Source organism: Carlito syrichta, unplaced genomic scaffold (genome assembly GCF_000164805.1).
Source record: "Carlito syrichta isolate Samal-C Ts95f unplaced genomic scaffold, Tarsius_syrichta-2.0.1 Scaffold287936, whole genome shotgun sequence".
Classification (NCBI taxonomy): Eukaryota; Metazoa; Chordata; class Mammalia; order Primates; family Tarsiidae; genus Carlito; species Carlito syrichta.
In genome coordinates this window covers 223,525-250,745 of record NW_007232032.1, presented here as the reverse complement: position 1 = coordinate 250,745, position 27,221 = coordinate 223,525, and the positions used below count along the sequence as shown (strand labels likewise).

The 27,221-nt window shown below is 45.3% G+C and overlaps 1 protein-coding gene across 4 annotated transcripts in view; it reads right to left on the bottom strand.

Moving 5' to 3' along the window:
* Positions 1–690: 690 nt before the first annotated feature.
* USP33 (ubiquitin specific peptidase 33) overlaps positions 691–27,221 on the bottom strand; it is a 49,985-nt gene continuing 23,454 nt past the window's right edge. For 2 of the 4 annotated variants that reach the window (XM_021710021.1, XM_008053170.2), the window contains exons 12-23: positions 26,127–26,299; positions 25,932–26,026; positions 24,416–24,449; positions 22,059–22,104; positions 21,030–21,210; positions 19,951–20,077; positions 18,534–18,703; positions 17,275–17,356; positions 15,447–15,555; positions 3,455–3,557; positions 2,254–2,322; positions 691–1,858 (exon numbers count right to left, since the gene is read on the bottom strand). In XM_021710021.1, coding sequence (XP_021565696.1) covers positions 1,701–1,858; positions 2,254–2,322; positions 3,455–3,557; positions 15,447–15,555; positions 17,275–17,356; positions 18,534–18,703; positions 19,951–20,077; positions 21,030–21,210; positions 22,059–22,104; positions 24,416–24,449; positions 25,932–26,026; positions 26,127–26,299 — 1,347 coding nt within the window. In that variant the 3' untranslated portion in view covers positions 691–1,700. Of the gene's footprint in view, positions 1,859–2,253; positions 2,323–3,454; positions 3,558–15,343; positions 15,556–17,274; positions 17,357–18,533; positions 18,704–19,950; positions 20,078–21,029; positions 21,211–22,058; positions 22,105–24,415; positions 24,450–25,931; positions 26,027–26,126; positions 26,300–27,221 lie in introns of those variants that run through there. The other 2 variants (XM_008053171.2, XM_021710022.1) reach the window with 2 other exon arrangements.

Below are 27,221 nucleotides of genomic sequence, written 5' to 3'. Positions count from 1 at the left end.
TCAGGCGATCCTTCCACGTCAGCCTTACAAGTAGCTGGAATTATAGGCATGTACCACTATGCCCAGCTAATTTTTTTATTTATTGTACAGATAAGGTCTTGCCAAGTTGTCCAGGCTGGTCTCGAACGCTTGAGCTCAGGTAATTCTCTTGCCTTGGTCTCCAAAAGTGGTAGGATTACAGGCATGAGCCATTGCACCTGGCTAACGAAAGCACTTTAGTTGAATGACTGAAACATTGTAAATATTCAATAAATGGCATGTACTATCAAAAACAAATCTTTTTTGAGTAAGTACTAAATACTAGGCATTACACTAAATTCTGGTGATTCAGAGAAGATCAATAACATCATGCGGTCCTTGAGGAAGATCGTAGTATAATTATGGAAGAAAACTAAAGCCTTTATTTAAAAAAAAAACTCAGCTAAGTGCAGTGGCTCATGTTGGAATCCCAGCACTGCAGTGGCCATAAGCGTGCCATTACACTCCTTCCTGGGTGACTGTGAGATTCTGATTCAAAAAAAATTCAAATAGAACTTAAGTGGCTGATTAATAGTCATCATTCCATTAAACATCAAAACCTTTTACTACACTAAATGACTTATTTGCATACTTCTGATTAAGAAATAAGATGGCATAAATATTAACAAACCCTTCACCTTTAATATCTGTCAAATAAGTTCAACATTCAAGTTCATTTTAAAATCACTTTTATTGAGCTAATTTTAACATTGCCTTAGCTGGGACAGCTGCCCCAAACAAAACAAAGCCATCCTGAGTGCCGGTCAACATTCTCAATGTCAGCCAGGACGTCTTTATACTTGGAATATAGTTAAATTTTTGACATGACATAATCAAGCAAACAGCAGTGCACACTATATTATTCAAAAAGACTATATGTATTTAAAAAATCAATTTGCAGGTGGCCTCAGCTTTATCAACAATCTCATTGACACATTCTATACTTCATGCTCACAAAAGAAAAAGTGCCCTAAAGCTAAGTCTAAGTTGCTTTTAGTTACTGACATTTATGAATACCATCCAGGATTACAAGAATTAAAGTTTAACATTTTACAATATAAGCGGCAATAAGTTACTGATATCTGCTGACAAATTCCACTCAAACTAAATACATCCTTGATACATTCAAAAAGACATTTTGTGAATTTTCATCTGCTAGTGTAAATGTGTTGCAGTGCAAAAGAAGTGACACCCTGACGGTTCCTGAGCTTTAGGAAATTAACAACCAGTTTCCAACTGCTACTCTCAATTTGAAATAGGCTCTTTATTATATGAAGCCATGTCAAAACTATACAGTTGAGTTAGGCTTTTGGAGAACTGAAGAGACTGGTCAGAGTTACGATGATTTAGGGTAATGAAAAAGTTTCCAAAGCAAAAGTATTTACAACACGACAAAGGATACTGTGGACCTGCATGTAGTCCAAAGGCCAGAGAGAACCGTGGATCTCACAATGGTCCTTCTCTTTCAAAAATACAACACCGAAAGACTTCCTGGAAAGTGTTTAACATTAAATATACTGACCTGTAGTATATTACACATTTTAACACATTCTTCAATAATGCCCACTAAGAAGAAAGAGATGGATAAAAGATTTTAAAACTCAAGAAAACAAACAGGCTTTTAGGAATGTTTTCGCACGTGATTATGTCAGGGATCATTAGAACTCTCTGTACCCTCAAAGCTACAAAGATCGAGTTTCTACTTCAATTTTTTCTTCTGCTTGTAGTACGTCAGGGTCAACGTGAACGACTGGGGGTCGCAGAATAACTTCAGGCCCTCCTCCATAAATAGACTGCAGAAAATTCCATGTTTCTTCAGAAATCTGGCCAGAATCTGCTCCTAGAATTACGAGGCGAGAATAATGTCTACAAACCTTCGTGTTCCTGCCGCAAAAGCTTTCATAATATCTCCCCCCGCCCCCCACCACATGCCTCCTCCAGGGATAACCAAAGACTTTTAGAACAGGAATCTCAGCCTCCCACCCCACACTGCCATAAGCTGCGACAGACGGTCTGAACGAGTCAGAGATGCCTTTTCCTAGCTCCCACCAACACCCTTAAAACCTTTCTCAAAAAAAGCAAAACATTGGCTGTTTTCCACTGTTTGTCCTAGTTCATGTCTGGGCATTACATTCTTGATCGAGCTGGGTAAAGCAGGGCCACTGTGGTATGCCATGGCCACGTTCCCAACAGTGACAAACCACAAACAGGTAAGGCTCCGGCAGTCCGACTCACCTTGCCTGAGCGTCACATTCCCACACTTGGCGACGGCAATCTTCGTGTTGTCGATGGGGCCTGGAGGATCTAGGCCACAGGAAAACAAGACAAATCACCAACGCGCCTGCTTCTCAAAGAAACGCACCTGGCACTGTATAACTTTGTGCTTGAAATAACTGAGAGCTGTCACTATGTAATGAGATAGGTTATCTTTTAGCCAAATTATCTTGGTCACTTCTGAATGTCTTCTCCTGGGTGTCTTCATTTTGGGGTCTTGGTTCCCCCAAAACCGAACCAGGAAAGCAGGCGGGGAGGCTGTCCCACAACCGCTGAAGGGCTAACGGAAAGAACTATTCACCACAAAGCTATAAAGTAACAACTTCTTTGCCATTTAAAAGAAAGTAAAACTGGGCGCCATGGCTCAGGCCTGTAATCCCAGCAATTTGAGAGGCTGAGGCAAGTGGATGGCCTGAGGCCACGGGTTCGAGACCAGCCCGGGCAACTTGGCGAGACCTCATCTCTACAATCAATCAAAAATTAGCCGGGTGAGGGAGTGCACGCCTGTAGTTCTGGCTACTAGGAAGGGTGAGGCAGAAGGATCACGGAGCCCAGCAGGTCAACGCTGGTGGGGTGGCCATGAGCATACCACTACATTCCAGCCTTGGCAACAGAGTGAGACTCCTACTCAAAAAAAAAAAAAAAAAAGTTCACATAGGCCATGGGTGGTGCCTCATGCCTGTCATCCCAGCACTTTGGGAGGCAGAGATAAGAGGACTGCCTAAGCCCAGGGTTCGAGACCAGCCAGGGCAACTTGGCAAGACCTCATCTCTACAAAAAATAAGTAATTACCAGGCATGGTGGCGCTTGCCTGTAGTTCCCGCTACCTGGAAGGCGGAGGCAGAAGGATCACCTGAGCCCAGCAGATTGAGGCTGCTGTGACTGTGAGCATGCCACTGCACTCCAGCCTGAGCAACAAAGTGGGATGCCTACTCAAAATAATAAATAAAAGTCAAATTCATAAAAGCATGCTTTACTTCATCAAAATAGGTTTTAAAAAACTTAAAGCCATCAGAATGCAAACTAGAATGTATGCTCCCTGAGGGCAGGCCCTTCTCTTTTTGTTCAATGGGGTCATCGCCAGCCAGGGCTCATAAGATACTCAGTTAATGCGAGTCAATTGCAAAAAACAAAACATTGTATCGTTCAGCCAACCACTTACCTCCATCTTTACCCTTCACAAAACTTTCCCATTCTCGAAACCACTGCATACTGATGCAATAGAAAGTAGCCGGAGAGTCCTCCTCTTGGAATGCTCTGTTGAGCTACAGGGGAAAAAACGTCACCTGATATCCAAAACCTGCTCTGTAGCAAAGCAATACAATCACTTGACATCGGCATCTGATGAGGTCAACTTCTGCCACACACAGAATGTGCCACAGTGAGGGGGACACAGTGCTCCATGATCCTTGCTCTAGGATACATGGCACCCTGTTACCAGTTTTAGCTTATGTCTCAGAACTGAACGAGGACACATACAAGAGGCACAAAGACTGGGTAGGTGAAGATGGCCAAGGCAAAGTCTTCAAAACAAACACTCCATAGAGTTATCAAAAATCTCATGTGTAAACTTTATTTAAACATACTCTATTCTCTGTCTATACCTTACTTTTTGTTGACACCAGATACTGATAGACAATTTGCTATTACCAATACAACGCTGCAGTGAACAATCTTGTACCTGTCATTTCACCAGCAATATACACATATGTACAGGCAAATTCTCAAAAGTGGTGGGACGGTCCCTGAAGACAGGTCACTCCCTCCTCCAGCCCGCAGGCCTAGGAAAGGGCACATGACTCAAACTAAAACTAGCCAAAACTCTACCAGAATGAAAATCTTCAGAGAAGTGACCTAGTGGTTAGAACGGAGTCATTCTAAAGTCAATCCTTATTAGCTAGCTACTCAGGGCTATTTTAAACTTCAGGAAGTCTGGTTTTTCAATTTCTACTTTCAGTACATTTCTTTTGTACTTAAGCTAGCCAGTGGAACTTCTACCACTTGTAATTAAAGAAACCAAACGAATAGAAAACTGTTATAGAGAGGTGCAGACAACAGAGTTTCAGGGAAATCAGGGGTATTTGGAATTTATCTAATTGTAGTGGTGTGCAAGATCCCTAAAAATGTTTCATGGTGGTCAACTGACAAATGCCCATGGTGCACAATACTTGTGTCCAAAGACAACCAAGTTCAGATTATGTCAGCCCTCTAACCAAAGCCTTGTGACTGTCATGAAACAGCCTTTTCGTATTTTTGTGTCCTGAGACAGGGTCTTGCTCTGTCCCCCAGGCTGGAGTGCACTGGTCCAAACATGGCCCACCGGAGCCTCGACCTCCAGGCTAAAGCGCTGCTCCTGTCTCAGCCTCCTGGGTAGCCAGGACTACAGGCACGCACCAACCTTTTATTTTTTGTTTTTGTAAAGATAGGGTCTCACTATGTGCCCAGGATGGTCTCAAGCAATCCTCCCACTTGGCCTCCCCAGATGTTGGGAATACTGGAGCGAGCCAACATGCCCGGGCCCAAGTATCAGTCTGGTAGCCCAGAAGTATCTCCATGACCTAGCCCCATTATCTGACTTCATCTTCTGACTCTCTCTGACTTCTCACTGGTGGTCACGCTGACCTCGCTATGCCAGAACAGCCAGATCCATCCTGCCTCTCACAACCAGGCCCTGGCTCACCCTCCTTTCTGCAGACTCCCGAATGACCGTCTCCCTCAGCTCCTTCAGCCTCTGCCTAGGTGCGACCTCGTCAGTGAGGCCTTTCTTGATCCTGGTCGAACGGCAGCCTGACTCCTCCCCTCACCCCGGACCCCTGATCCCTCTTACCCTTTGCAATATTTTCCTTTCCACAGCACTCATCGCTTTTAAATCTAATACCCAACTTACTTAGTAAACGTCAACTCTTTGAGGGCAAAGCTCTTTCTGGTCTCAAGCAATCCTCCCATTTGGCCTCCCAAGAAGTTGGGAATGCAGGAATGAGCCAACATGCCCAGCCCCAAATATCATTGTAATTTTAATATAACCTTTTAATATAACACACAACTTACTTAGTAAACGTCAACTCTTTGAGGGCAAAGCTCTTTCTGGGACACAGGGCCGCTGCTTCAATAGAACAATGAAAGGGAAAGAAGGGCCTGCAACTGTCTCGGATGATGAACAAAGCCCATCAAGGCATGTCTGTCCCAAGGCTTGGAAGCACACTTAGGACTTTCTGGGATGCACAACCTGTCCCCAGAGAACGGTGATTTCTGAAATGGAATGCCAGACTGATTTTGCCACATGCTGAATTATAACATGCATCAGATTCATACCACTGTCAGGTTTGGGCCCTTTCAGGACTTACTTTGTTTTTGGCATTAGAAGTTCCTTCCTGGTTGGGTACGGTGGCTCATGCCTATAATCCCAGCACTGTGGGAGGCCAAGGTGAGAGGACTGCCTGAGCCCATGGGTTGGAAACCAGCCTGAGCAATTTAGCAAGACTTTATTTCTACAGTAAATCAAAGAATTAGCCAGGCGTGGTGGCATGTCCGTGTAGTCCCAGCTACTTGAAAGACTGAGGCGAGAGGATTGCCAGAGCCCAGCATGTTGAGGCTACAATGGCTGTTGAGTGTGCCACTGCACTCCAGCCTGGGTGACAGAGTGAGACTCCAGCTCAAAAAAAAAAAGTTCCAATCTGTGTGTCTAGGCGGAGGCTTTGTAAAATTAGTTAAGCTCAGTCAGTCTGCCGATTTAAAGAACCGTGTTTCTCTCTAGTTCTGGGAAATAGTTCTAAATGGCTGCTCTAACAGTAGTTCGTTCATACCCTCTATTCTTTTAAAACGCATATTAGAGAACCGCTGAATCCCAGAGCAATCTGACATGACAAGACTCTTCCTCCTTCCTTCCATCTGCCTGTCTTGTTATGCTTCATCATGGGAGGAATCCCCGCCAGGTCTTTCAGCACACGAATCTGCTCTTCAGTACTGACTCTGCCATTCACTCGAGCCACCTATTGAGGTTTCCTTCTGACAGTTTCTTAGGAACAGCATCTGTATGCATCTCCCTGAACACATCATGCTTCCCATGCCAGTGGCTGCTCCCTCCAGGTAGATGCCTGGCTGCCTGCTGCCTGGCACAACACAGCAGGTGAGACGCTGAGGCTGTCACCAGTCTGCGTCTCCAGGCCTGAGGCCCACATAGGCATTGCCTATAGCCTTGGGTTTTTGTCTGTGATCTGATCCCATCTACTTTTTCTTTTTTTGAGTTGGAGTCTCACTCTGTTGCCCAGGCTGAAGTGCAGTGGCATGCTCACAGCCACCACAGCCTCGACTGGCTGGGCTCAGGCAATCCTTCCACCTCAGCCTTCCAGGTAGCTGGAACTACAGGCGTGCAACACCACACATGGCTAATTTTTTGATGTGTGGTAGAAACAACTGCTGTTCTCAAACACCTGAGCTCAGGCAATCCTCTCCCCTTCGCCTCCCAAAGTGCTGGGATTACAGGCGTGAGCCAACACGCCTGGCCTCAGATTTGCTTTAAAACAAAAAACTTCACGAAGGTTCTGACCCATAGGGTTAGTGGGAAGATCAGTGGTTTGCGGAAAATGTCCAGTTGTGCAGCCTCACGACGATCCAGGTTCGACGCCTCCAACCCCTCCAAAAGCGTCCTGGCATCGGTCGACGTCAGTCCCCGCTCTTGGCCCTTGAAGTCGCTGGCCGGGCTTATCTCCACAGTCTTTCCCTTTTTAGGAATTTCACGTATATGAAATGAGACACGACACGGTCTTTCTCATGTCTGCCATGCACTTGGCGTGATGTTTCTAAGATTCACCGTGTTGCCACGGATCAGGAGTCCATGGTCTTTCTTCCTCAGTAGGGGGTCCGCTCTGTCCCCCAGGCTGGAGTACAGCGGCACGCTCAAGGCCACCGCAGCTTCAACCTGCTGGGCTCTGGTGATTCTTCCGCCTCAGCCTCCCAAGGAGCTAGGATGACAGGCAAGCACCACAAGGCCTGGCTAGTATTCTTCTTTCTTTTTTGTGAAGACGAGGTCTTACTATGTTGTCTAGGCTGGTCTCGAATTCCTGGGCAATCCTCCCACCTCAGCCTCACAGTGTTGGGATTACAGGCGTGAGTTGTGCCCAGCCCATGGTCTTTTCATTCCCGAGTAGCCTTCCATCATATGGCAACACTACATTTTGCTACCCATTTGATGGGCATTTGATGGGCATTTCAACTGCTTCTAGTTGGGGCAAATATGAGCAACGCTGCTATACATATTTGTTTCCATGCTTTACGTGAACGCAGCTTGTCATTTCTCTGGAGTGAAAACCTAAGAGTGGGTTGCTGGGTCATGTACTGAGTGCTGAACCTACAAGAAGTCACCTCACTGCTCACCATGTGGCACAGCACTCCGCCCTTCCACCAGCAACACCGACTACGCAGTCCCCAGTGGCTGCAGCTGGTGCCTCCGTGGGCTTACCAGCTTCTCCTTGTGGCGATGACTAGCCAAACCTTATGCCTGTTTTTAATTAGAGTATAGGTCTACTTACTGAGTCATATGAGTTCTTTTTTTTGAGTCAGAGTCTCCCTCTGTCACCCAGGCTGGAGTGCAGTGGCACGCTCATGGGCACCACAGCCTTGACCTGCTGGGCTCAGCTATCCTTCCACCTCAGCATTCCAAGTAGCTACAACTGCAGGCATGCGCCACCATGCCTGGCTAATTTTTTCTGATTTACTGTAGAGACGAGGTCTTGCCAAGTTGCTCAGACTGGTCTCAAACCCCTGGACTCGGACAATCCTCTTACCTCAGCCTCCCAAAGTGCTGGGATGACAGGCGTGAGCCTCCACACCCAGCCTGTACAAGTTCTTTATATAGTCTGGATGCAAGTCCTTTGATGACCTGTAACTTACACTGGATTTGGGTCCACCTCCCTGATCCACAATGCTTCTCCCAGTACCGCTGTCCTTGGCCTCGCTCAATGCCTCCTACCCTGTTGGCCCACGGAGTTCGCATTGCACAAGAGAAATGAAGGAGCAGGCCAACCTCCCCAGTCACTCTCCTGCCACCTGCAAGCCCCTAGAAGCCACTGGCCCACTGAAGCCGCAGGTGTCTCGGTGGGTCTCCTGCCTTCCTGACATGGGGCATGCTCCAAGCTAGGAGCCCCATCCCCACGTCCACGAGGCTGGAATCGGCGAGGGCAGCAGGAAGCCCCATCCCCACGTCCATGAGACTGGAATCGGCGAGAGCCGCTGGCCTCCGACCATGTGCCAGCTCTGCGCCCCTCCCCACAACTGGGCCTCTCCTTGGTGGGAGGCTTTCTTTCCCACCCAGAACACAGCAGTGACTCTACTGGTCCGACAGCTGACAGCCCTCGGCCCTTCTAGGTGGCTCATGTCACTGAGCCAGCAGGCAAAGAGGTTACAAGATTGGCTGCAACGACCGTCCCCAGTTACAAGGGGTGAACAACATGGCTGTTACATAATGGAAGCAAAGAGGATTATGTTGGGAAACGAGATTATACCCCTTGTATTAATTTCAGGTTGCTGGAACAAATGACCACAAACTTGGTAGCTGAAAGGCATTTATTCTCTCACTGATCTTGGACTTCAAAATGTCAGCAGGACAGCAGCCCCTGCAGAGGCTTCAGGGAGACCCCGCTGCTCGCCTCATCACGCTTTGGCCTTGTGACTCTGTCACTGCAGTCTCTGCCTCCGTCCTCACACGGCTTTCACCTCCTCTCTGTGTCTCTCTCTGCTGTGTCTCTTTGAAGGGACACTTACTAGACACTGTGCCCACGCAAACAACTCAAAATGATCTCATCACAAAATCGTTATATGTAGACAGGGGCTCTTTTTTCAAGTGAGGTCACATTCACCAAGAAGGTCAATTCATGGCGATTAAGGCATGGAAATACCCTTCTGGGAACCACTATCCCACCCACTATAGGCACTGTTTAGTGTTTCCATAGCCAGGGATCAAAAGTTAACAGACTACAGAACTCTGAGAGCAGGGCGTAGAGGCTATGGTGAGCCGTAATCATGCCATCGCACTCTACCCGGGGCAATAGAGTGAGATGCCGACCAAAAAAAAAATAGACTAGAGAAATCTAAGACAGTCAAGACTACTAAGGGTTCAGATCCTTCAGTAATGAAGGTCTGGGTTACTTTACCAGGTAAATACAACCACAACCAGCTGAGAGGCTGGCTGAGAACAGGGACTACAGAAAGGGTGGTGACCAGCTAAGACACATGTTTCTTCCTTGCTGTATGTACATACTTATAATCACATCATTTTTATTCATTCATATACTCTCTTCTGCAGAGAGAACTTTATTTTGCAGGATTCCTTGCCAGTATTGCTCCAGATAAGAAACTACCAATGATATCGGCAATATGTGAAAAGTGTAAGCCAGGAGTAGTGGCTCGTGCCTGTAATTACAGCACTTTGGAAGGCGGAGGCGAGAGGATTGCCTGAGTCCTGGGGTTCAAGACCAGCCTGGCAACTTGCCAAGATCTCTTCTCTATAATAAATCACTGGGGCATGGTGGCACATGCCTGTGGTTCCAGCTACTTGAAAGGCTGAGGTGGAAGGATCGTCTGAACCCAGCAGGTTGAGGCTGGAGTGGCCATGAGTGTGCCACTGCACTCCAGCCTGAGCGACAGAGTGCAACTCCTACTCAAAAAAAAAAATTGAAGGCCAGGCGCAGTGGCTCACGCCTATGATGCCAGCACTTTGGGAGGCCGAGGTGAGAGGATTGCCTGAGGCCACGTGTTCAAGACCAGTCTGGGCAACTTGGCAAGACCTCATCTCTAAATAAATCAAAAAATTAGCCGGGCACGATGGTGCATGCCTGTAGTTCTGGCTACTTGGAAGGCTGAAGTGGAAGGATCACCTGAGCCCAGCAGGCCGAGGCTGCGGTGGCCATGTGCATACCACCACACTCCAGTCTGGGGACAGAGTGAGACTCTGACTTAAAAAAAAGAAAGAAAGAAAAGAAAATTAAAGTCAAAGAGAAAAAAAAAAACATTTTTTTCCTCTAGTGGCAGCTTTGGGCAGGCTTAAGGCATCCAAAGATGACACAAGTAGGGTTTCCCAGCTTCCAAGCACCTTCCAAAGAATCCAATCTCAGTAAGTGTCTTGGCAACTAACTTTTTTTTTTTTTTAGTTGAAATCTCATTCTGTTGCCCTGGCTGCAATGCAGTGGTACACTCATAGCCACCACAGTCAACCCGCTGGGCTCAGGTGATCCTTCCGCCTCAGTCTTCCAAGTAGCTGGAATTATAGGCACGCGCCACCACACCCGGCTAATTTTCTGATTTACTGTGGAGAAGAGTTCTCACCAAGTGGCCCAGGCTGGTCTCAGACCTGTGGACTCAGGCAATCCTCTCACCTCAGCATCCCAAAGTGCTGGGAATCTGGAGGGGAGCCACTGCGCCCGGCCGGCAACTAACATTTTTAACAGCAGTATCTTGTGTCTTCCGGGTATCTTCTGAGTGACCCCCTGGTAGCTACAGCAGTTTGTGGGGTTCCTGGGTGTTGCCACAGGCAGGGAGCTGAGATCATTTCCAGGGGCCTTATGCAATCTCCCATTTCTTTCGCTGAGTCCATTTCCCTCTGCCACACCGGCTGGAAGGATCCCAGCTTACTGCCGCCTTGCCCTCCTGAGCTCAGACCTCCTCCTGTCTCAGCCTCCCCAGTCGCCGGGGCTGTAGTTGGTGCCACTCTGCCCAGCCAACTTCTCGATCTGTTTTTGTAGAGATAAGGTCTCACTATGTTGCCCAGGATGGTATTGAATTCCTGGGTTCAGGCAATCCTCCTGCCTTGGCCCCTGAAGTGTTGGGATCACAGGCATAAGCAACTGTGCACAGCCAATTATTATTATTTTAAATGGAAGAACTATCAGCATTACAGGATATCTCCAAGTATAGTACAATTTCCTTTTTTCTAGTCCAATTTCAGAATAAGTTCCTGAACAGATATTCCTTTCCTCCAAATATCTTGTTTTACAAAATGTTCCTCAATTAGGTTTTGACTTTCCTCATCTGAGATTCAGACTATGCATCTGTGTACCAAAAAAATGATGCCATGTTCTCCTCGCTGTATCCTAGTCCAGAAAATGATGTTGATTTGTTTCATTTCTAATGATGTTCACTTTAATACCTTAAGTAAAGCCAGTATTCTTCGCTGAAAGTTAGTTTTTTCCCTTTGTAATTAATAAGTATTTTGTAGGGGAATTAAATTGAAGTGATGTAAATATCCCATTCCTCAATCTTGCCTTTTATTCACTTCTTTTTTTTTGTGTTGGAGTCTCACTATGTCACCCAGGCTGGAGAGCAGTGGCACACTCATGGCCACCCCCAGCATCAACCTGCTGGCCTCAGATTATCTTTCCACCTAAACCTTCCAAGTAGCTGGAACCACAGGCATGCACTACCACGCCTGGTTAATTTTTTTACTTACTGTAGAGATGAGGTATCACCAAGTTGCCCAGGTTAGTCTCAAACCCACGGGCTCAGGCAATCCACTCGCCTTGGCCTTCCAAAGTGCTGGGATTACTGGCTGAGCCACTGAGCCCAGCTTATTCACTTTTTACTTATATCAACTGTTTAACAAGTTATATGTTATTATAATTTATTTTGAGGCTCGGCACAATGGCTCAAGTCTGTAATCCCAGCACTTTGGGAGGCTGAGACAGAAGGATCTTTTGAGGCCAAGAGTTCAAGATCATACATAGGGCAACATAGCAAGACTTCTTCACTATAAAAATTGGTAAAGATTAGCTGTACATGGTGTCACACAGCTATAGTCCCAGCTACTGTGGAGGTTGAGTCAGGAAAATCTCTTGAGCCCTGGAGTTCAAGATTATAGTGAACTATGAGCAAGACCCTGTCTCTTAAAAAAAATTATTTTGGCCTGGCTCAGTGGCTCAGCCTGTAATCCCAGCACTTTGGGAGGCTGAGGTGAGTGGATTGCCTGAGCCCGCGGGTTCGAGATCTGCTTGGGCAACTTGACGAGACCTCATCTCTACAACAAATCAAAAATCAGCTGGGCATGGTAGCGCGCACCTGTAGTTGCAGCTACTCGGAAGGCTGAGGCGGAAGGATTGCCAGAGCCCAGCAGGTCGAGGCTGCAGTGGCTGGGAGCAGCCACTGCACTCCAGTCTGGGTGACAGAGTGAAACTCCAACTCAAAAAAAATAAAAAATTATTTTGAATTTCTAACTGTCCCATTTGGCCAGTAAGACTCCTGCTGAGGCCGGGCTTCATGGCTCAAGCCTGTAATCCCAGCACTTTGGGAGGCTGACGCAAGTGGATTGCCTGAACCCATGGGTTCGAGACGAGCTCGGGCAACTTGGTGAGATCTCATCTCTACAATAAATCAAAAATTAGCATGCACCTGTAAGCTCCAGCTACTTGAAGGCTGAGGTAGAAGAATCACCAGAGCCCAGCAGGTCAACGCTGGGGTGCCGTGAGCATGCCACAGCACTCCAGCCTGAGAGACAAAGTGAGACACCAACTAAAACAAAACAAAACAAAAAAGAGAGCCCTGCTGAGCTGACTTCTGTGTACATTCAACAGATCCTCATCACTCTTTTTTTTTTTTGAGTCGGAGTCTCACTCTGCTGCCTAGGTTGGAGTGCAGTGGCATGCTCTCAGCCACCACAGTCTTGACCTGCTAGGCTCAGGTTATCCTTCTACCTCAGCCTTCCAAGGAGATGGAACTACAGGCGTGCACCACCACATTCGGCTAATTTTTTGACTTATTGTAGAGACGTTGTTCAGGCTGGTCTCGAATCCTTGAACTCAGGCAGTCCTCTCGCCTCAGCCTCCCAAAGTGCTGAGATTATAGGCGTGAGCCACTGCACCCGGCCCCTCATCATTCTTTAAGACCTCCTTTACTTCCTGGCACAGTAAGTTTTCCAGTCTGGTCTTGTGATTCCCCTGCCTCGGCCCCAGAATCAGTCATTTCCCCCAAGAAGGGCTGGTACCTTGCAGTAGAAGAAGAATCTAGAAGCCAAGTCTGGGGAACTAGGCGCCTACTAATCAGTGACCCAAACCCTTTCAGGGAGCTAAGAAGCACCATGTTTTTACATATGCACACACACACATACATACACACACACACACACACACACACACACACACACACTAACACCTCTATATCTACTAACGCCTCTGTATCACCGCCATGAGCTCACAAAGATTTCTAAATCCCAATCACAGAGCACATTTTAGTTTTCTCCTTTTCCATATGTGACAACAAAGACCCTGGCACTCATTCCTTCCACTTATGACCTGTCCAATACCCCATATGGAAGCCACTTCTCACGGCCGCCACCACCTCCAGGCTGCATCCCTGCAGCTGCCAACCTCCAGCCAACATGGGCATCCCTCCTCACCCTGCTCCAACACTCTTGATTGGGCTCATGCCACTCTTGGCCACTGCCCCCACGCCCAGCAGCCTGCTGTGTGGCAGCCTGCCCCGCTTTCAGATTTCCTGAAAGTCAGCAACAGTCTTCCTGACCTTCACTGCCCAGTCTTTCAGTGGTTCCTATATTCCACTTCTATTCACAATACTTAGAATGGCTTCTATTAAACAAACCCTGACAGGTACAGTTATTAGCCATTATTTAGGCACCGATGGAATGAACTGTTTTTAATATCCAACCGAAACTTCCTTCTGTAGATTCAAGAAGCAAAAGAAGCACAAGCATGGCCGGGCTCAGTGGCTCACGCCTATAATCCCAGCACTCTGGGAGGCCGAGAAGAGAGGATTGCCTGAGCCCACGGGTTCAAGACCAGCCTAGGCAACTTGGCAAGACCTCATTTCTACAATGAATCAAAAAATTAGCCAGGCATGGTGGTATATGCCTGTCGTTCCAGCCACTTGAAGGTTGAGGCTGAAGGATCACCTGACCCCAGCAGGTCGAAGCTGCAGTGGCCATGACCATGCCACTCTACTCCAGCCTGGGCGACAGGGTGAGAACTCCAGCTCAAAAAAAAAAAAAAAAAATTAAAAATCAGAGGGCCGAGCCGGGCTCAGCCTATAACCCCGTGCTTTGGGAGGTGAGTGGATTGCCTGAGCCCGCGGGTTCGAGACCCACCTGGGTAACTTGGCGAGACCTCATCTCTACAATAAATCAAAAATTAGCTGGGTGTGGTAGCGCGCGCCTGTATTTCCAGCTGCTTGGAAGGCTGAGGCGGAAGGATGGCAGGAGCCCAGCAGGTCGAGGCTGTGGTAGCCGGGAGTGGCCACTGCACTCCAGTCTGGGTGACGGAGTGAGACTCCAACTCAAAAACAAACAAACAAACAAAAAAACAGAGGACCAAGTAAAATAAATAAAATAAACCCAAACCTATATCTTTTTATGTAAAAATCTATTTCCTGTAGGTGAGGGCACAAAACCCCCTGAATCAGTGAGACGCAGGCGTGTGTGCACTGGGAAGGCGTAACACAGGGTGTCTGGGACTCTCATTTCCGTCTGCTTGGTGTCTCCTCCCCTGCTTTTACCAGAAGAAAGACAACTTCCTCTTACAGGACTGCCCCTCCCACTACTGGTCTCAGGATTGTCAACGGACACATCTCTCAAGCGGCCCCAATGTCAGACTGTCTTACACAGCTGGAGCTGACAGCAGCACCGTGAGGGACAGCCTGCTGCCGAGGTCACTGGGACGGTGCTCACCCTCGTCCATAAAACTTTCCTGTTCAAACTTCTGGTTCTGTGACCAGACTTGCTGTCTCTTACACTCGAGGAGTACCTCATAATATACTCACTTCAGAGAAATGGGTATATTCATAAGCACAGAGAGCCCCCAACAGACAAAGCAATATTCTCCTTCACAAAAGAACGCACACAGAGCAGCAGTCTGACAACACTGCAGAAAACACTAACTTAAGGAAACATGTACTTTTCCATTTCAGTAAGACTTCTAGTGCCAATCCATAAAACAATTTACTGCCAATGCATAAAAACAAAAACCACAAAGGGAGAACTTAACTCACTAGAACTGTCGTGAACTGCCGAGGTCATTCGCTGTTAGGCACCCAGAACATCTAACACCTTGCACAGCTCTTTCATCAACTCATTCCACTGACATCATATCGTTCTGCTAACTGTCTGGTCTTCCTTGCTATCCTAGGTTATTTACAACTTGAAAAGCATCATTTTTTTTTACCCGGATGAAAATTTCCAGTTCTGTTTTTCTTCTTTTTTCGATTTTCTCCGCCTCCATCTGGCACGTGTGACAGATGTACAGATGGTTGACAGCTGGCCCACCTCCATACCTACGTATGAAGAATTGATGAACTGGAATTATGGCAGCCCTAAAGAAAGCTGATGTTCTAGGAAACATGTTTCTAACGTTTCAGCCAAAGGCCCAAACCCCAGTGAGAAATAAACCTTAAATAAAATTCTCAAAGCAATATAAAAATGTAAAAATCGTAACAGAATTTGATTTTATGCTTCTTAGGGTCAAGGATTTTAAGAGTTTATTGTGTAACTTGCTTTATCTATATTTCACAACTTTCCCTAATAGCTACTTCTGCTCCAAATGTTTGTGGCAACAACAAAGTAAAAGAAGCGGTTTTCAAAAATTAACATATAACATATAAATCTTGATTAGACATGCACAGCCATAGTCACGTTTTAATAAAATAAAGCATTCCCTGGCCTCTCAAGTAAGACACATTTAAAGCATGAATTATTTTAAATATTTGAATGATGAAAAAGTAATGGGAAAATTGTGGTGCAAAATTTTTATTTTTTTAGTTTTTTGAATCAGAGTCTCACTCTGACACCCAGACAGGAGTGCAGCGAACACTCACAGCCATGGCAGACTCAACCTGCTGGGCTCAGGCAGTCCTTCTGCCTCAGTCTTCCAGCAGCTGGAACTGCTGGAAGACTGGAGTCTTACTCTGTAACCCAGACTGGAGTACAGTGGCATGCTCACGGCCACCGCAGCCTCAACCTGCTGGGCTCAGGTGATCCTCCTGCTTCAGCCTTCCTAGCTGGAACTATAGGCACACACCACCACACCCAGCTCATTTTTTTCTTTATTGTAGAGATGATGTCTTGCCAAGTTACCCAGGCTGGTCTTGAACCCGTGGGCTCAGACAATCCTCTCGCCTCAGTCTCCCAAAGTGTGGGGATTACAGATGTGAGCCACCACGCCTGGCCTCAAAATGTTTTCAAATAAATGTAGAACTTTAAAATTTAAGAGTAAGAATATTCTATTGAGGTAGCATATACATAGGTAAAATTTCAGTGCTGGGGATATGCAAAATCTTTTTTTTTTTTGAGTTGGAGTCTCACTCTGTCACCCAGGCTGGAGTGCAGTGGCACGCTCTCAGCCACCACAGCCTAGACCTGCTGGGCTCAGGCGATCCTTCTGTCTCAGCCTTCTAAGTAGCTGAAACTACAGGCACACACTAACCACACTGAGCTAATTTTTTTTTTTTTTTCCTTAAGTTGGAGTCTCACTCTGTTGCCCAGACTGGAGTGCAGTGGCCGCTCCCGGCCACCACAGCCTCGACCTGCTGGGCTCCGGCGATCCTTCCGCCTCAGCCATCCGAGTAGCCGGAATTACAGGTGTGCGCTACCATGTCCGGCTGATTTTTTGATTTATTGTAGAGATGAGGTCTTACCAAGTTGCCCAGGCTGGTCTTGAACCCATGGGCTCAGGCAATCCTCTCATCTCGGCCTCCCAAAATGCTTGGATTATATTTGTGAGCCACAAAATCTTTTAAACAAGGTCCTTAAAGTTAACTATTACAGCACACCTTACAGATAATAGAACAAAAAAATTAGAACCAATTATCTGGACTATGGTCACGGAACTACAAAGTTTTTTCTACTCACATTTTAGAGTGAAAAAATCCAGGAAAACGAAGGGACATTCCACATAAGCAACACACAGCACAAAGAGTATCTGAAATAATCCGGTCTCCCTTAACCAACTAAACTGATGTTTACAGTACTATTTTGTCTGATTTACAAAAACAAACCTGCTGTATAGGTTATCCCAAATGTTCTGAGGCAACATCAAAACCAGGTCTTCAATGTAACCAGCTTTTCTTGGAGGAACACCTGAAAACAGTTTAGAGATATCTGTCTCATTCTCTAATTCATTCATATTACTTTCAAAGATTAAACTCATTTTTTAACAATGAACAATGGTGGGTTAATCATTATTCTTAAGGCCCCCCCCACAAAAGATAAAGCATTTTTTGGTCATTATGTTTCCTAAAGATGAGCCTCGAAATTCACACACGGAAATATTTCTTAATTTTTTTTTAGGCAGTTTTAACTCTGCTGCCCAGGCTGGACTGTAGGGGCACAATCACGGCTCACCACAGCCTCGAGCCTCTAAGTTCAAGCGATCTTCCTGCTTCAGCCTCCAAAGTACCTGGGACTACAAATGTGCACCACCATACCCAGCTAATTTTTGGATTTTTTTTGTAGAGATGGGGTCTCACTTTGTTGCCCATACTGGTCTCAAATTCCTGGCCTCAAGCGATCCTCCTGCCTCAGCCTCCCAAGGTACTGGGATAACAGGCATGAGCCGCTGCAACTGGCCAGAAATATTTTTTAAGGTTTGGGTTTCTATATCCAATATAGGATGTTTCTATCTCTTTGGTTTCACTACAAACATAAGTAACAAGAATATTAAGTCTTCAATTATGAAGTTTAATCAAAGTGTCACATGCAGGTCCTATTCATTATAGGAACAAACACTAACATAGCCAACAATAAAGGTGTAAGTTACAGTTAACTACCAAGTGAAAAAAAAAATTCAGATACATTTCTACATGCAGAAAAAGAGCCAGCTATTCATTTAGACAAAGGGGGTAAGAGCCACAGACATAGTTGGTAGCTAAAATCACTAGCACAGGAATGCCCTTCAGTTAAGAAAAATGAAGTATAATAGAGAAGTTCACTGTACTGTAATTAGTTGTTTATGTATCTGACTCAACTATGAAATTAGAGCTCTGCGAACAGAAACAGGGTCTTTGCTGTTCTTAGGCGCTAGCACAGGATTTAGAACTAGTACTTAACAAATACGTTTAATAAAAAGGCTACAGATTACCTATAATTAGAAAGAAAAGGCCAATTTCTGAAACCATATAAAATTAAACGTGTTAAGTTGGACTGCAGGTGGGGAAACGGAAGATAAATAGAGGAGGAAAAGTCTTGGCTCTTTCCTCACTTGCACACCACGGAACAGCAACCCCTTACCACTACCTTGCATTACAGAATTCCTTACCTCCATGAATGCAAAGAAAGTCATTATTTGAAATGGGGCCAGGCTCAGCAAAGGTCTTAAACTTATTTAGCCACTGTCGAGAAATATAGAACTGAAGGAGGCTGGGCTCCATGATATTCAAGAGATTCGATGTCCTTCGTCTCTCCTTCTGCGCCTCTTCACTGCTCTTCCTATGGGAACAGTGACCGATGACATTCGTGTACATCTCAGCACAGTAAACTAGCGAGCCAGTTTCCTCCTCTCCGGGCTTGCATTTGGCAGACATGCTGACACTAGGTTTACTAGGTCGTGAGACTATCAAGAGAGGGTGCACCACCCACCAAAACACAGGGTACACCCCTAAGGTGACACGGTATCTCACCTCCTGGCATCCCAACAAAGACAACTACTGGTGCACGGTGGGCACTCAGAGGCTCCCAAGATCAAGCAGAATCTGTTTTTCCATTTCAGTAGTTAGCATTTTCTCTTATAAAATACTGGAAAATGCCAAATATCCTTATAGTAATACCTCCTTTACTAGCTATTTTAGGAGAAAACTGGGTACATTTTTTTTTTTTTTTTTTGACTTGGAGTCTCACTGTGTCATCCAGGCTGGAGTGCAGTGGCACGCTGTTCACAGCCACCGCAGCCTCGACCTGCTGGGCTCAGGTGATCCTTCTGCCTCAGCCTTCCCAGTAGCTGGACTTGCAGGTGTGTGCCACCATGCCCAGCTAATTTTCTGATTTATAGAAGAGATGAGGTGTCACCAAGTTTCCCAGGTTGGCCTCGAACCCGTGGGCTCAGGCAGTCCTCTCACCTTGGCCTCCCAAAGTGCTAGGATTATAGGCGTGAGCCACTACGCCTGGCCTAAGTGCCTAATTTTAATTAAAACCAATCTTTCTAAAACAAAATATATCCCTCTGCCCTTCACATAACCAACAGAACACCTTCTGAATGAGGAATCATTCTGCACACATTATTTTACTCTAATGAAGTGGAAGGAAGACAATTTCTCTACTCAGCAGCCCCTTAGGATATCTTAGAAGTCACTGGTTTTTGTTTTTTGTTTTCCTTTTTGAGTTGGAGTCTCACTCTGTCACCCAGACTAGAGTGCAGTGGCCGCTCCCGGCCATAGCAGCCTCGACCTGCTAGGCCCCGGTGATCCTTCCGCCTCAGCCTTCCAAGCAGCTGGAACTACAGGCGCGCGTTACCATGCCCGGCTAGTTTTTTTATTTTTGTAGAGATGAAGTCTTGCCAAGTTGCCCAGGCGGGTCTCGAACCCGCGGGCTCAGGCAATCCACTCACCTCAGCCTCCCAAAGCGCAGGATTACAGACTGAGCCACCGAGCCCGGCTAGAAGTCATTAATAACCCCTGAGTGTGAGAGATTCTTTTATATTTATAAAAATAGCTTATCCATGAGGAAGTTACTTCCATTACCTATAGAAAAGAACATAAGCTTCTGCATTTTGTACAGTAGATTCTGAAACTTCAGTGACACTCTGATCATCAAATTCATACCAGAGTTTATTTAAATTGTTTCGGCAGTAGGCTATGTAGTGGCCACCTGGATTTGAAGGAAAAGACATCATTATAGTAATACAAAATTAACACAGGAAGAGCAGATTAACTTTCTCTATCTCCAGCACCTAGCACAGCAGCTGAGACGTGGCAAGAACTATGCTTATATTTTCTTCAGTATGTATCCTTGTTGCCCCCACTTTACATTTAAAGATAAAACATGTTTCTTTGTTTTACTTTTTGTGAGTCAGGTTGTCTCTTTGCCACTCAGGCTGGAAAGTGGTGGCACAATCACAGCTCACCGCAATTTCAACCTTCTGGGCTCAAGTGATCCAAGCTCCTCAGTCTTCTGAGTCACTGGGATTGCAGGGCATAAGCCACTGCACCTGGCTATTAGAATACACAATATTTAAAAACCCAGTATAAAATAATCACATTTAAGGCCTTACTACTTAACTTTATACAACATAAATTACACTATTATAAACATAGTAGAAATAGTCAATTTCCTAAAATTATCTGACATGTTTATAATAACCAGCATTAAAATCTGCTTTTAAATTGGTGTTTTTTGTTTTGTTTTTTTGAGTCAAAGTCTCACTGTCACCCAGACTGGAGTGTAGTGGCACACTCACAGCCACCACAGCCTCAACCTGTTGGACTTAGGCAATCCTTCCACCACAGCCTTCCAAGTAGCTGAAACCATAGGCATGTGCCACCAAGTCCAGCTAACTTTTTTTTTTTGTGGAGACAAGGTCTCGACAAGTTGCCCAGTCTGATCTCAAACCTCTGGGCTCAAGCAATCCTCTCGCTTCCACCGCCCAAAGTGCTGGGATGACAGGCGTGAGCAACCGTGCCCGTCAGTGGTTTTTTTTGTTTTACTTTTTGTGTTTTTTAGGGGAGGGGGGTGGTCAATCAGGTCTTGTTTAAGGGATCAATTCAGATTTTTACTTTAATTTGTTTAAATCTAGGAACAAATGCCAAACCTGCATACTTACTACTGGCAGTTCCATGATGACAAATGACTGACAAAAGGTCATACGTCACAATTTGAGCTGGACTGTCCTTCGCAAGAAATGGCTGCAGATCCAAGCCTTCTAGCGGGAATGAGACGTGGGTAGAGATTTTGCTTGAAAACATCAGCTCATGTCTGAATCTTTTAAGGTGGATGCATAAAATCTAAAAAAGAATGAAATTCAAGACTCTAACTTGTTAATAAAGACAAAAAAAGCAGTCTAAGTAGAAAAACTTTGTATACAAAGACCTTTATACTACAAGTAAGAAACCAAAGTGTTCAATCTAAATAAAATTATAAGTTACTTAAAATTTCATTTACTTTTATATGCTACATAAACGGGTCTATTAAATACACATATTGAATGAAGTATCAAGATTAAATATTAATCTACAATTAGAAACTGATTCCACAGATGTTAAAACTCTGGAAATGGTGAAACATGGTACTTCCTAAATTTACTACTTGATTTTCTAATTTTTTTTTTAAGTCAGAATCTCACTCTGTTTCCCAGGCTGGAGTGCAGTGGCACAGATCATGGCCACTGCAGCCTCGACCTGTTGGACTCAGGTGATCCTTCTGCCTCAGTCTTCCAAGTAGCTGGAACCACAGGTGCGCACCACCATGCCCAACTAAATTTTTCTTTTATTTATTATAGAAACAAGGTCTCTCCAAGTTGCCCAGGCTGGTTTCAAACACCTGTGCTCAGGCAATCCTCTTGCCTCAGCCTCCCAAAGTGCTGAGATGACAGGTGTGAGCCATTATGCCCAGCTGTTTAATTTTATACCTCACACCCGCAAGATCCTCTGGAGTCTGACTGAACCATATTCAACACAGTGCATTGTTAGGAGCACCTACAGTATTAAACCAGCATTTTAAAAACGAATAATCCTAATAAGGTATGCATAGCAACTGCCCGACTTGTCAAGCCGGCCAAGAGAACCCATGACATCACATTAACCTTTCATGTTCCTAGTACATAACATAAACTGAGATAAAATAGGGCCCATACCTCAGGAAACTTCTGTACTTTACAGAACTTTACTCCATTCCTCAACCTAAGGGGGGAAGAGAAAAGTCAATGAACCCACCAAAAATGTAGTATATTCAAAGATACAGCAAAAATCTTTCAGAAAATGCACAAAGGTATCACTAGAAATATCATGTCAAATATCCACATTAACTATCTTAATCCTCAAAACAATAGAGTCCCTGATGGTCAAAAAATAATTTAAACCAAGTTCTCAGTAATCAAAATTTAGGGAGTTGTACAGTTCTTTGATTAACATTATTTTATGTTTTAATAAATGTGCAATTGTACATCAGGCTCAGTGGCCCAGTCTAATCCCAGCACTTTGAGAGGCCAAGGTGAGTGGATTGCCTGAGCCCGCGGTTTTTGAGACCAGCCCGGGCAATTTGGCAAGACCTTGTCTCTACAATAAATAAAAAATTAGCCGGGCATGGTAGCGCACGCCTGTTGTTCCAGCTACCTGGAAAGCTGAGGCGGATGGATTGCGAGAGCCCAGCAGGTCAATGCCGGGGTGGCTGTGAGTTGCCACTGGACTCCAGCATAGATGACGGACTGAGATTCCAACTCAACAAGTAAATAAATAAATGTACAATTGTCTATGGTCTGGCTATGCCTTTATTTATTTATTTAGTTGGAGGCTCACTCCGTCGCCCAGACTGGAGTGCAGTGCCTCAACCTGCTGGGCTCTGGCGATCCTTCCGCCTCAGCCTTCCGAGTAGCTGGAACTACAGGCGCGCGCTACCACGCCCGGCTGATTTTTGATTTATTGTAGAGGTGAGGTCTCGCCAAGTTGGCCAGGTGGGTCTCAAACCCGCAGGCTCAGGCAATCCACTCACCTCAGCCTCCCAAAGCACCAGGATTACAGGCTGAGCCACCGAGCCCGGCTTGGCTATGCCTTTAAAACATCCAGGCAGCAGACACCAGACCCTCTTACTGTTGACCTGCCCACTGTGCCCTTCACAATGTATCTTTCCTTTAATAAATTTACTTTTTTTTTTTTTTTTGAGATGGTATCTCACTCTGTGGCCCAGACTGGAGTGCAGTGGCCGCTTCCGGCCACCGCAGCCTGACCTGCTGGGCTCCAAGCGATCCTTCCGCCTCAGCCTTCCAAGTAGCCGGAACTACAGGCGCGCGCTACCACACCCGGCTAATTTTTTGATTTATTGTAGAGATGAGGTCTCGCTGCCAGGCGGGTCTCGAACCCGCGGGCTCAGGCGATCCACTCACCTCAGCCTCCCAAAGGTGCAGGATTATAGGCTGAGCCACCAAGCCCAGCTAAATTTACCTTTCTTAATCCATAAAAAAAATGTTAAATCCATATATTAAGTGAAACAAGATAAAGCAAAATCCAGTTTTATAAAATCTGAATTCAAATCAATATGTCAGAACCTTTTTTCTTCCAAGTAAAAAAAAAACTTGAGATAAAGGTGGTTATTATTAATCAACAATATAAATATACAATGGTCAGACCTCTACTTTAGATTTGGAGGTAGACACAAGGCTCTTTTCCATCTTTACTATTATCTTTTTCCTGCTTGGCTTTACAAGGAAGGATGCCTTTCCAAGCCAAATCCCTGTTCAGCTGTCAGTGCTACAAGGACAAAGTATAAACTCTTTCCGAAAGCACAAGGCAGCTTATTTGTCTTTACCACCCAAACAGTATACCATTCCTTTTCTATCATGTCGTGATCAACTACAGATCAGTGTTTCCCTGGTGTTACTGCCAAGACCAGACATCTATATTATCCTAGATCTTACTAGAAGGCCATTATTTTTCTATTACGGAAATTCAGTAAAATTTCCCAGTTCCCTCTACCTCAAAAACGGTTGCCTTCATTAAGTCTCCAATCACTTTTTCCTAATTTACCACCAAGAAGCATTAGTCTGAATGTATTACAAGACAGAAAAAGGCAGTCAGTGGTAGATATAAAGAAAATCAGACTTCAGTCGTCTTCTATTCTGCCATCAAAACAGCATATAGGATCAAAGGTGATGTAACCTTTCTGAGTTTTATGTACCTTTCACTTCCTGGATCAAGCCTATTAAAATTGTAATCCAGAAGAGAATACCGCCTTATTTTGGAAAATATTTTATGCACAATCACATATTTATTTCCGCCTTCAAAATATACTCTCTCACATCTTAGGTAAGTCTAATAAACTTAAGTTTCACCTTAAATTTATCTTACAGAACAATCAATCTCTTCATAATTACTAGGACAAAGTATTCTGGCCTATATTCTTCTAAATATAGTAGCAAATTTAACCTCACCTGACCAATTCAAAAAAGCCAAGAAAAATACACAACATGCAATTAAAAGCATTATCAATGTCACTTACTTTTTACATTTTTCACAACTGTACATATTGTCACCTGCAAATAAAACAGGTCTGGTCATTTCTTTCAAACAAACAGTGAATGACTTTCTTTTTGATTGCAAGTCTTTGATTTCCATATGCTGACCCTAGGCACGGTGAAACCAGGTGTGTTTTTCAGTCTCTGCTCCTGTGTCAGATCGCTGCTTACCTCTCTTCCCCCTGACTCCTTTCACTCTCCATGGACAACCTCAGTAACAGGCTTTCCACTTATGCAATCAACAAAACTTACTGACTGCCTGTCATAAGAGGAGGGACCGTACAGAAAAAACAAAATCATCTTCTTTTGGAGGGCAGGCCCCTTGGAGCACACACTTAGAATTTGTTCCTCCAGATCAAATGGTAAATCAAAGTTTTCATCTGGAAATTTGAGAGGTCACATCAAGATTTGCAGAAGAAATGTCCTGAGTTGTGGCAAACAGGTGACTGGTTCTTCCACGATGACAACATACCTGCCCACTCAAAAACTGCTGAGCACCGGGCTTGGTGGCTCAGCCTGTAATCCCAGCACTCTGGGAGGCTGAGGTGAGTGGACTGCCTGAACCCACGGATTCGAGACCTGCCCGGCAACTTGGCGAGACCTGTCTCTACAATAAATCAAAAACTAGTCGGGTGTGGTAGCGTGCATCTGTAGTTCCAGCTACTTGGAAGGCTGAGGCGGAAGGATCGCCAGAGCCCAGCAGGTCGAGGCTGCTGTGGCTGGGAGCATGCCATGCACTCCAGTCTGGATGACAGAGTAAGACTCCAACACACACACACAAAAAAAAAATCTGAGTGTTCAGCAGTTTTCGACCAAAAACGGCACCACCCCGTGCCCCACCCTCCATATTCACCCAATTTTGTCCCAAGCAATTTTTTGTTTCCCCAAATGAAAAAAGTCTTCAAAGGAAAATGTTCTGCTGCTGTGGAAAAGGCGAAACAAAAACCAGCAGAAGCTCTAGAAGGCATCAAAATTGAGGAGTTCAAAAATTATTTTTAGTGGAAAAAGTGTCTTGATAGGCATACTGCATCAAACAGAGAGAACTTTGAAGGTGGACTGACATTTAAACATGTAGGAATCCATACACAAATTTTAAAACCCATGTGGGGGTTGTGTGGGTCCCCCTCTGTGTCCAAGCAAGGTGCTGAGCACACAAAAGCAGTGAAGGGCCTTACATGAATGGAGTAGCTCGCAGACAATTCCAGAGACAGAAAGAAGTCCATTATTTTGACTGAGTTTGCCTTTTTGTGAGTCTCAGAACAGCTTGAAGACATTTCACCCACTATTTGTCTCATACTACAGAACATGTACAAGTTCCTTCGGGACACGGTTTTTCTGATATTTACATTATCAAGATAGAGACTGGCACTAGACCAGTATGGGCAAGTACTGTTCCAGCTGTCACAAAATCGCTGTCAGGAGTCTATTTTCTAATTTCATCCCACAAATATTCCAGATTCACTACAAAAATTTAGTCATAGATATTATTATATTTCTTACCTTTTAGTTCATCTCTGGCAAAGAAGGCAGCAAGACAATCTTGCAAGGTTACTACTGGACCCCAAAACCAGCTAGGGACACAGGAGACAACAAACCTGAAACATCATCGACAAAAAGAAACAAGGAAGTGTTCTGCCAGTACAGCAGAAACAGCAGTTTCAACAATCGCGTCCTGCAAGCAAGACGAACACCTACCTCTTCACGTACTCCATGAAAAAGGCAATCCAGCCCTGGGGGGCATAAGCTTCGCCGCAGGACCCGGCCTTGACGATGGAAGTCGGGTGGCTCGTCGAATGCAGCTTGGCAAGGTCCTCCTTGCCAGGAATTGGCAAGGACAGATCCTGAAAGGTCTCGAGCGTCACAGAAACCTAAAATTGTCGTGTGTTTTAAAAATGGGACGAGAAGAATCCAGCACAAACATTTACAGGGTTAGAATCAGACTCCAAAGAGCAAAGCAAGTTAGAATGAGCAAAAACAAACAAAAAAGTGAACTGCTTTTCTAGTGACAACAGCAGAAACAACACCCGCTCCGCACCAGGTGCTAGTCCCAGCTAATCTCCACACAACTCTGTGCAAGCAGTAGCCCCTCAAATCCCGCTACTCTAGGCTGAGGGCAAACACAAGCACCATCATATGTATTTTTGAAAAGAACTTTGAAGATAGTTTTTAAAAGTTTTTTAAAAGAGAGAATACAGCCGGGCTCAGTGGCTCACATCTATAATCCCAGGACCTTGGGAGGCCGAGGCAAGAGGCTTGCCTGAGCCCAGGGGTTCGAGACTAGCCTGAGCAAGTTGGTGAGACCTTATCTCTGCAATAAATCAAAAAATGAGCCAGGTGTGGTGGTGCGCACCTGTAGTTCCAGCTACTTGGAATGCTGAGGCGGAAGGATCACCTGAGCCCAGCAGGTCGAGGCTGTGGTGGCCATGAGCATGCCACTATACTCTAGCTTGAGCGACAGAGTGGGACTCCAACTCAAAAAAATAAAAAATTGCTGAAAATATTCCACCTTTTACTTAAAAAATAAAATATAAATAAAAGGGAGAATGTAAAACCTGACATCAAATTTTCAACTGCTGAAAACAGTCAGGAGTGGTGGCTCAAGCCTGTAATCCCAGCACTTTGGGAGGCTGAGATGAGGGGATTGCCTGAGCCCGCAGGTTCAAGAACAGCCTGAGCAACCTGGCAAGACCTCATCTCTACAATAAATCAAAACGTTAGCTGGGCGTGGTAGCACGCACCTGTAGTTCCAGCTACTTCGAAGGCTGAGGGGGAAGGATCGCCTGAGCCCAG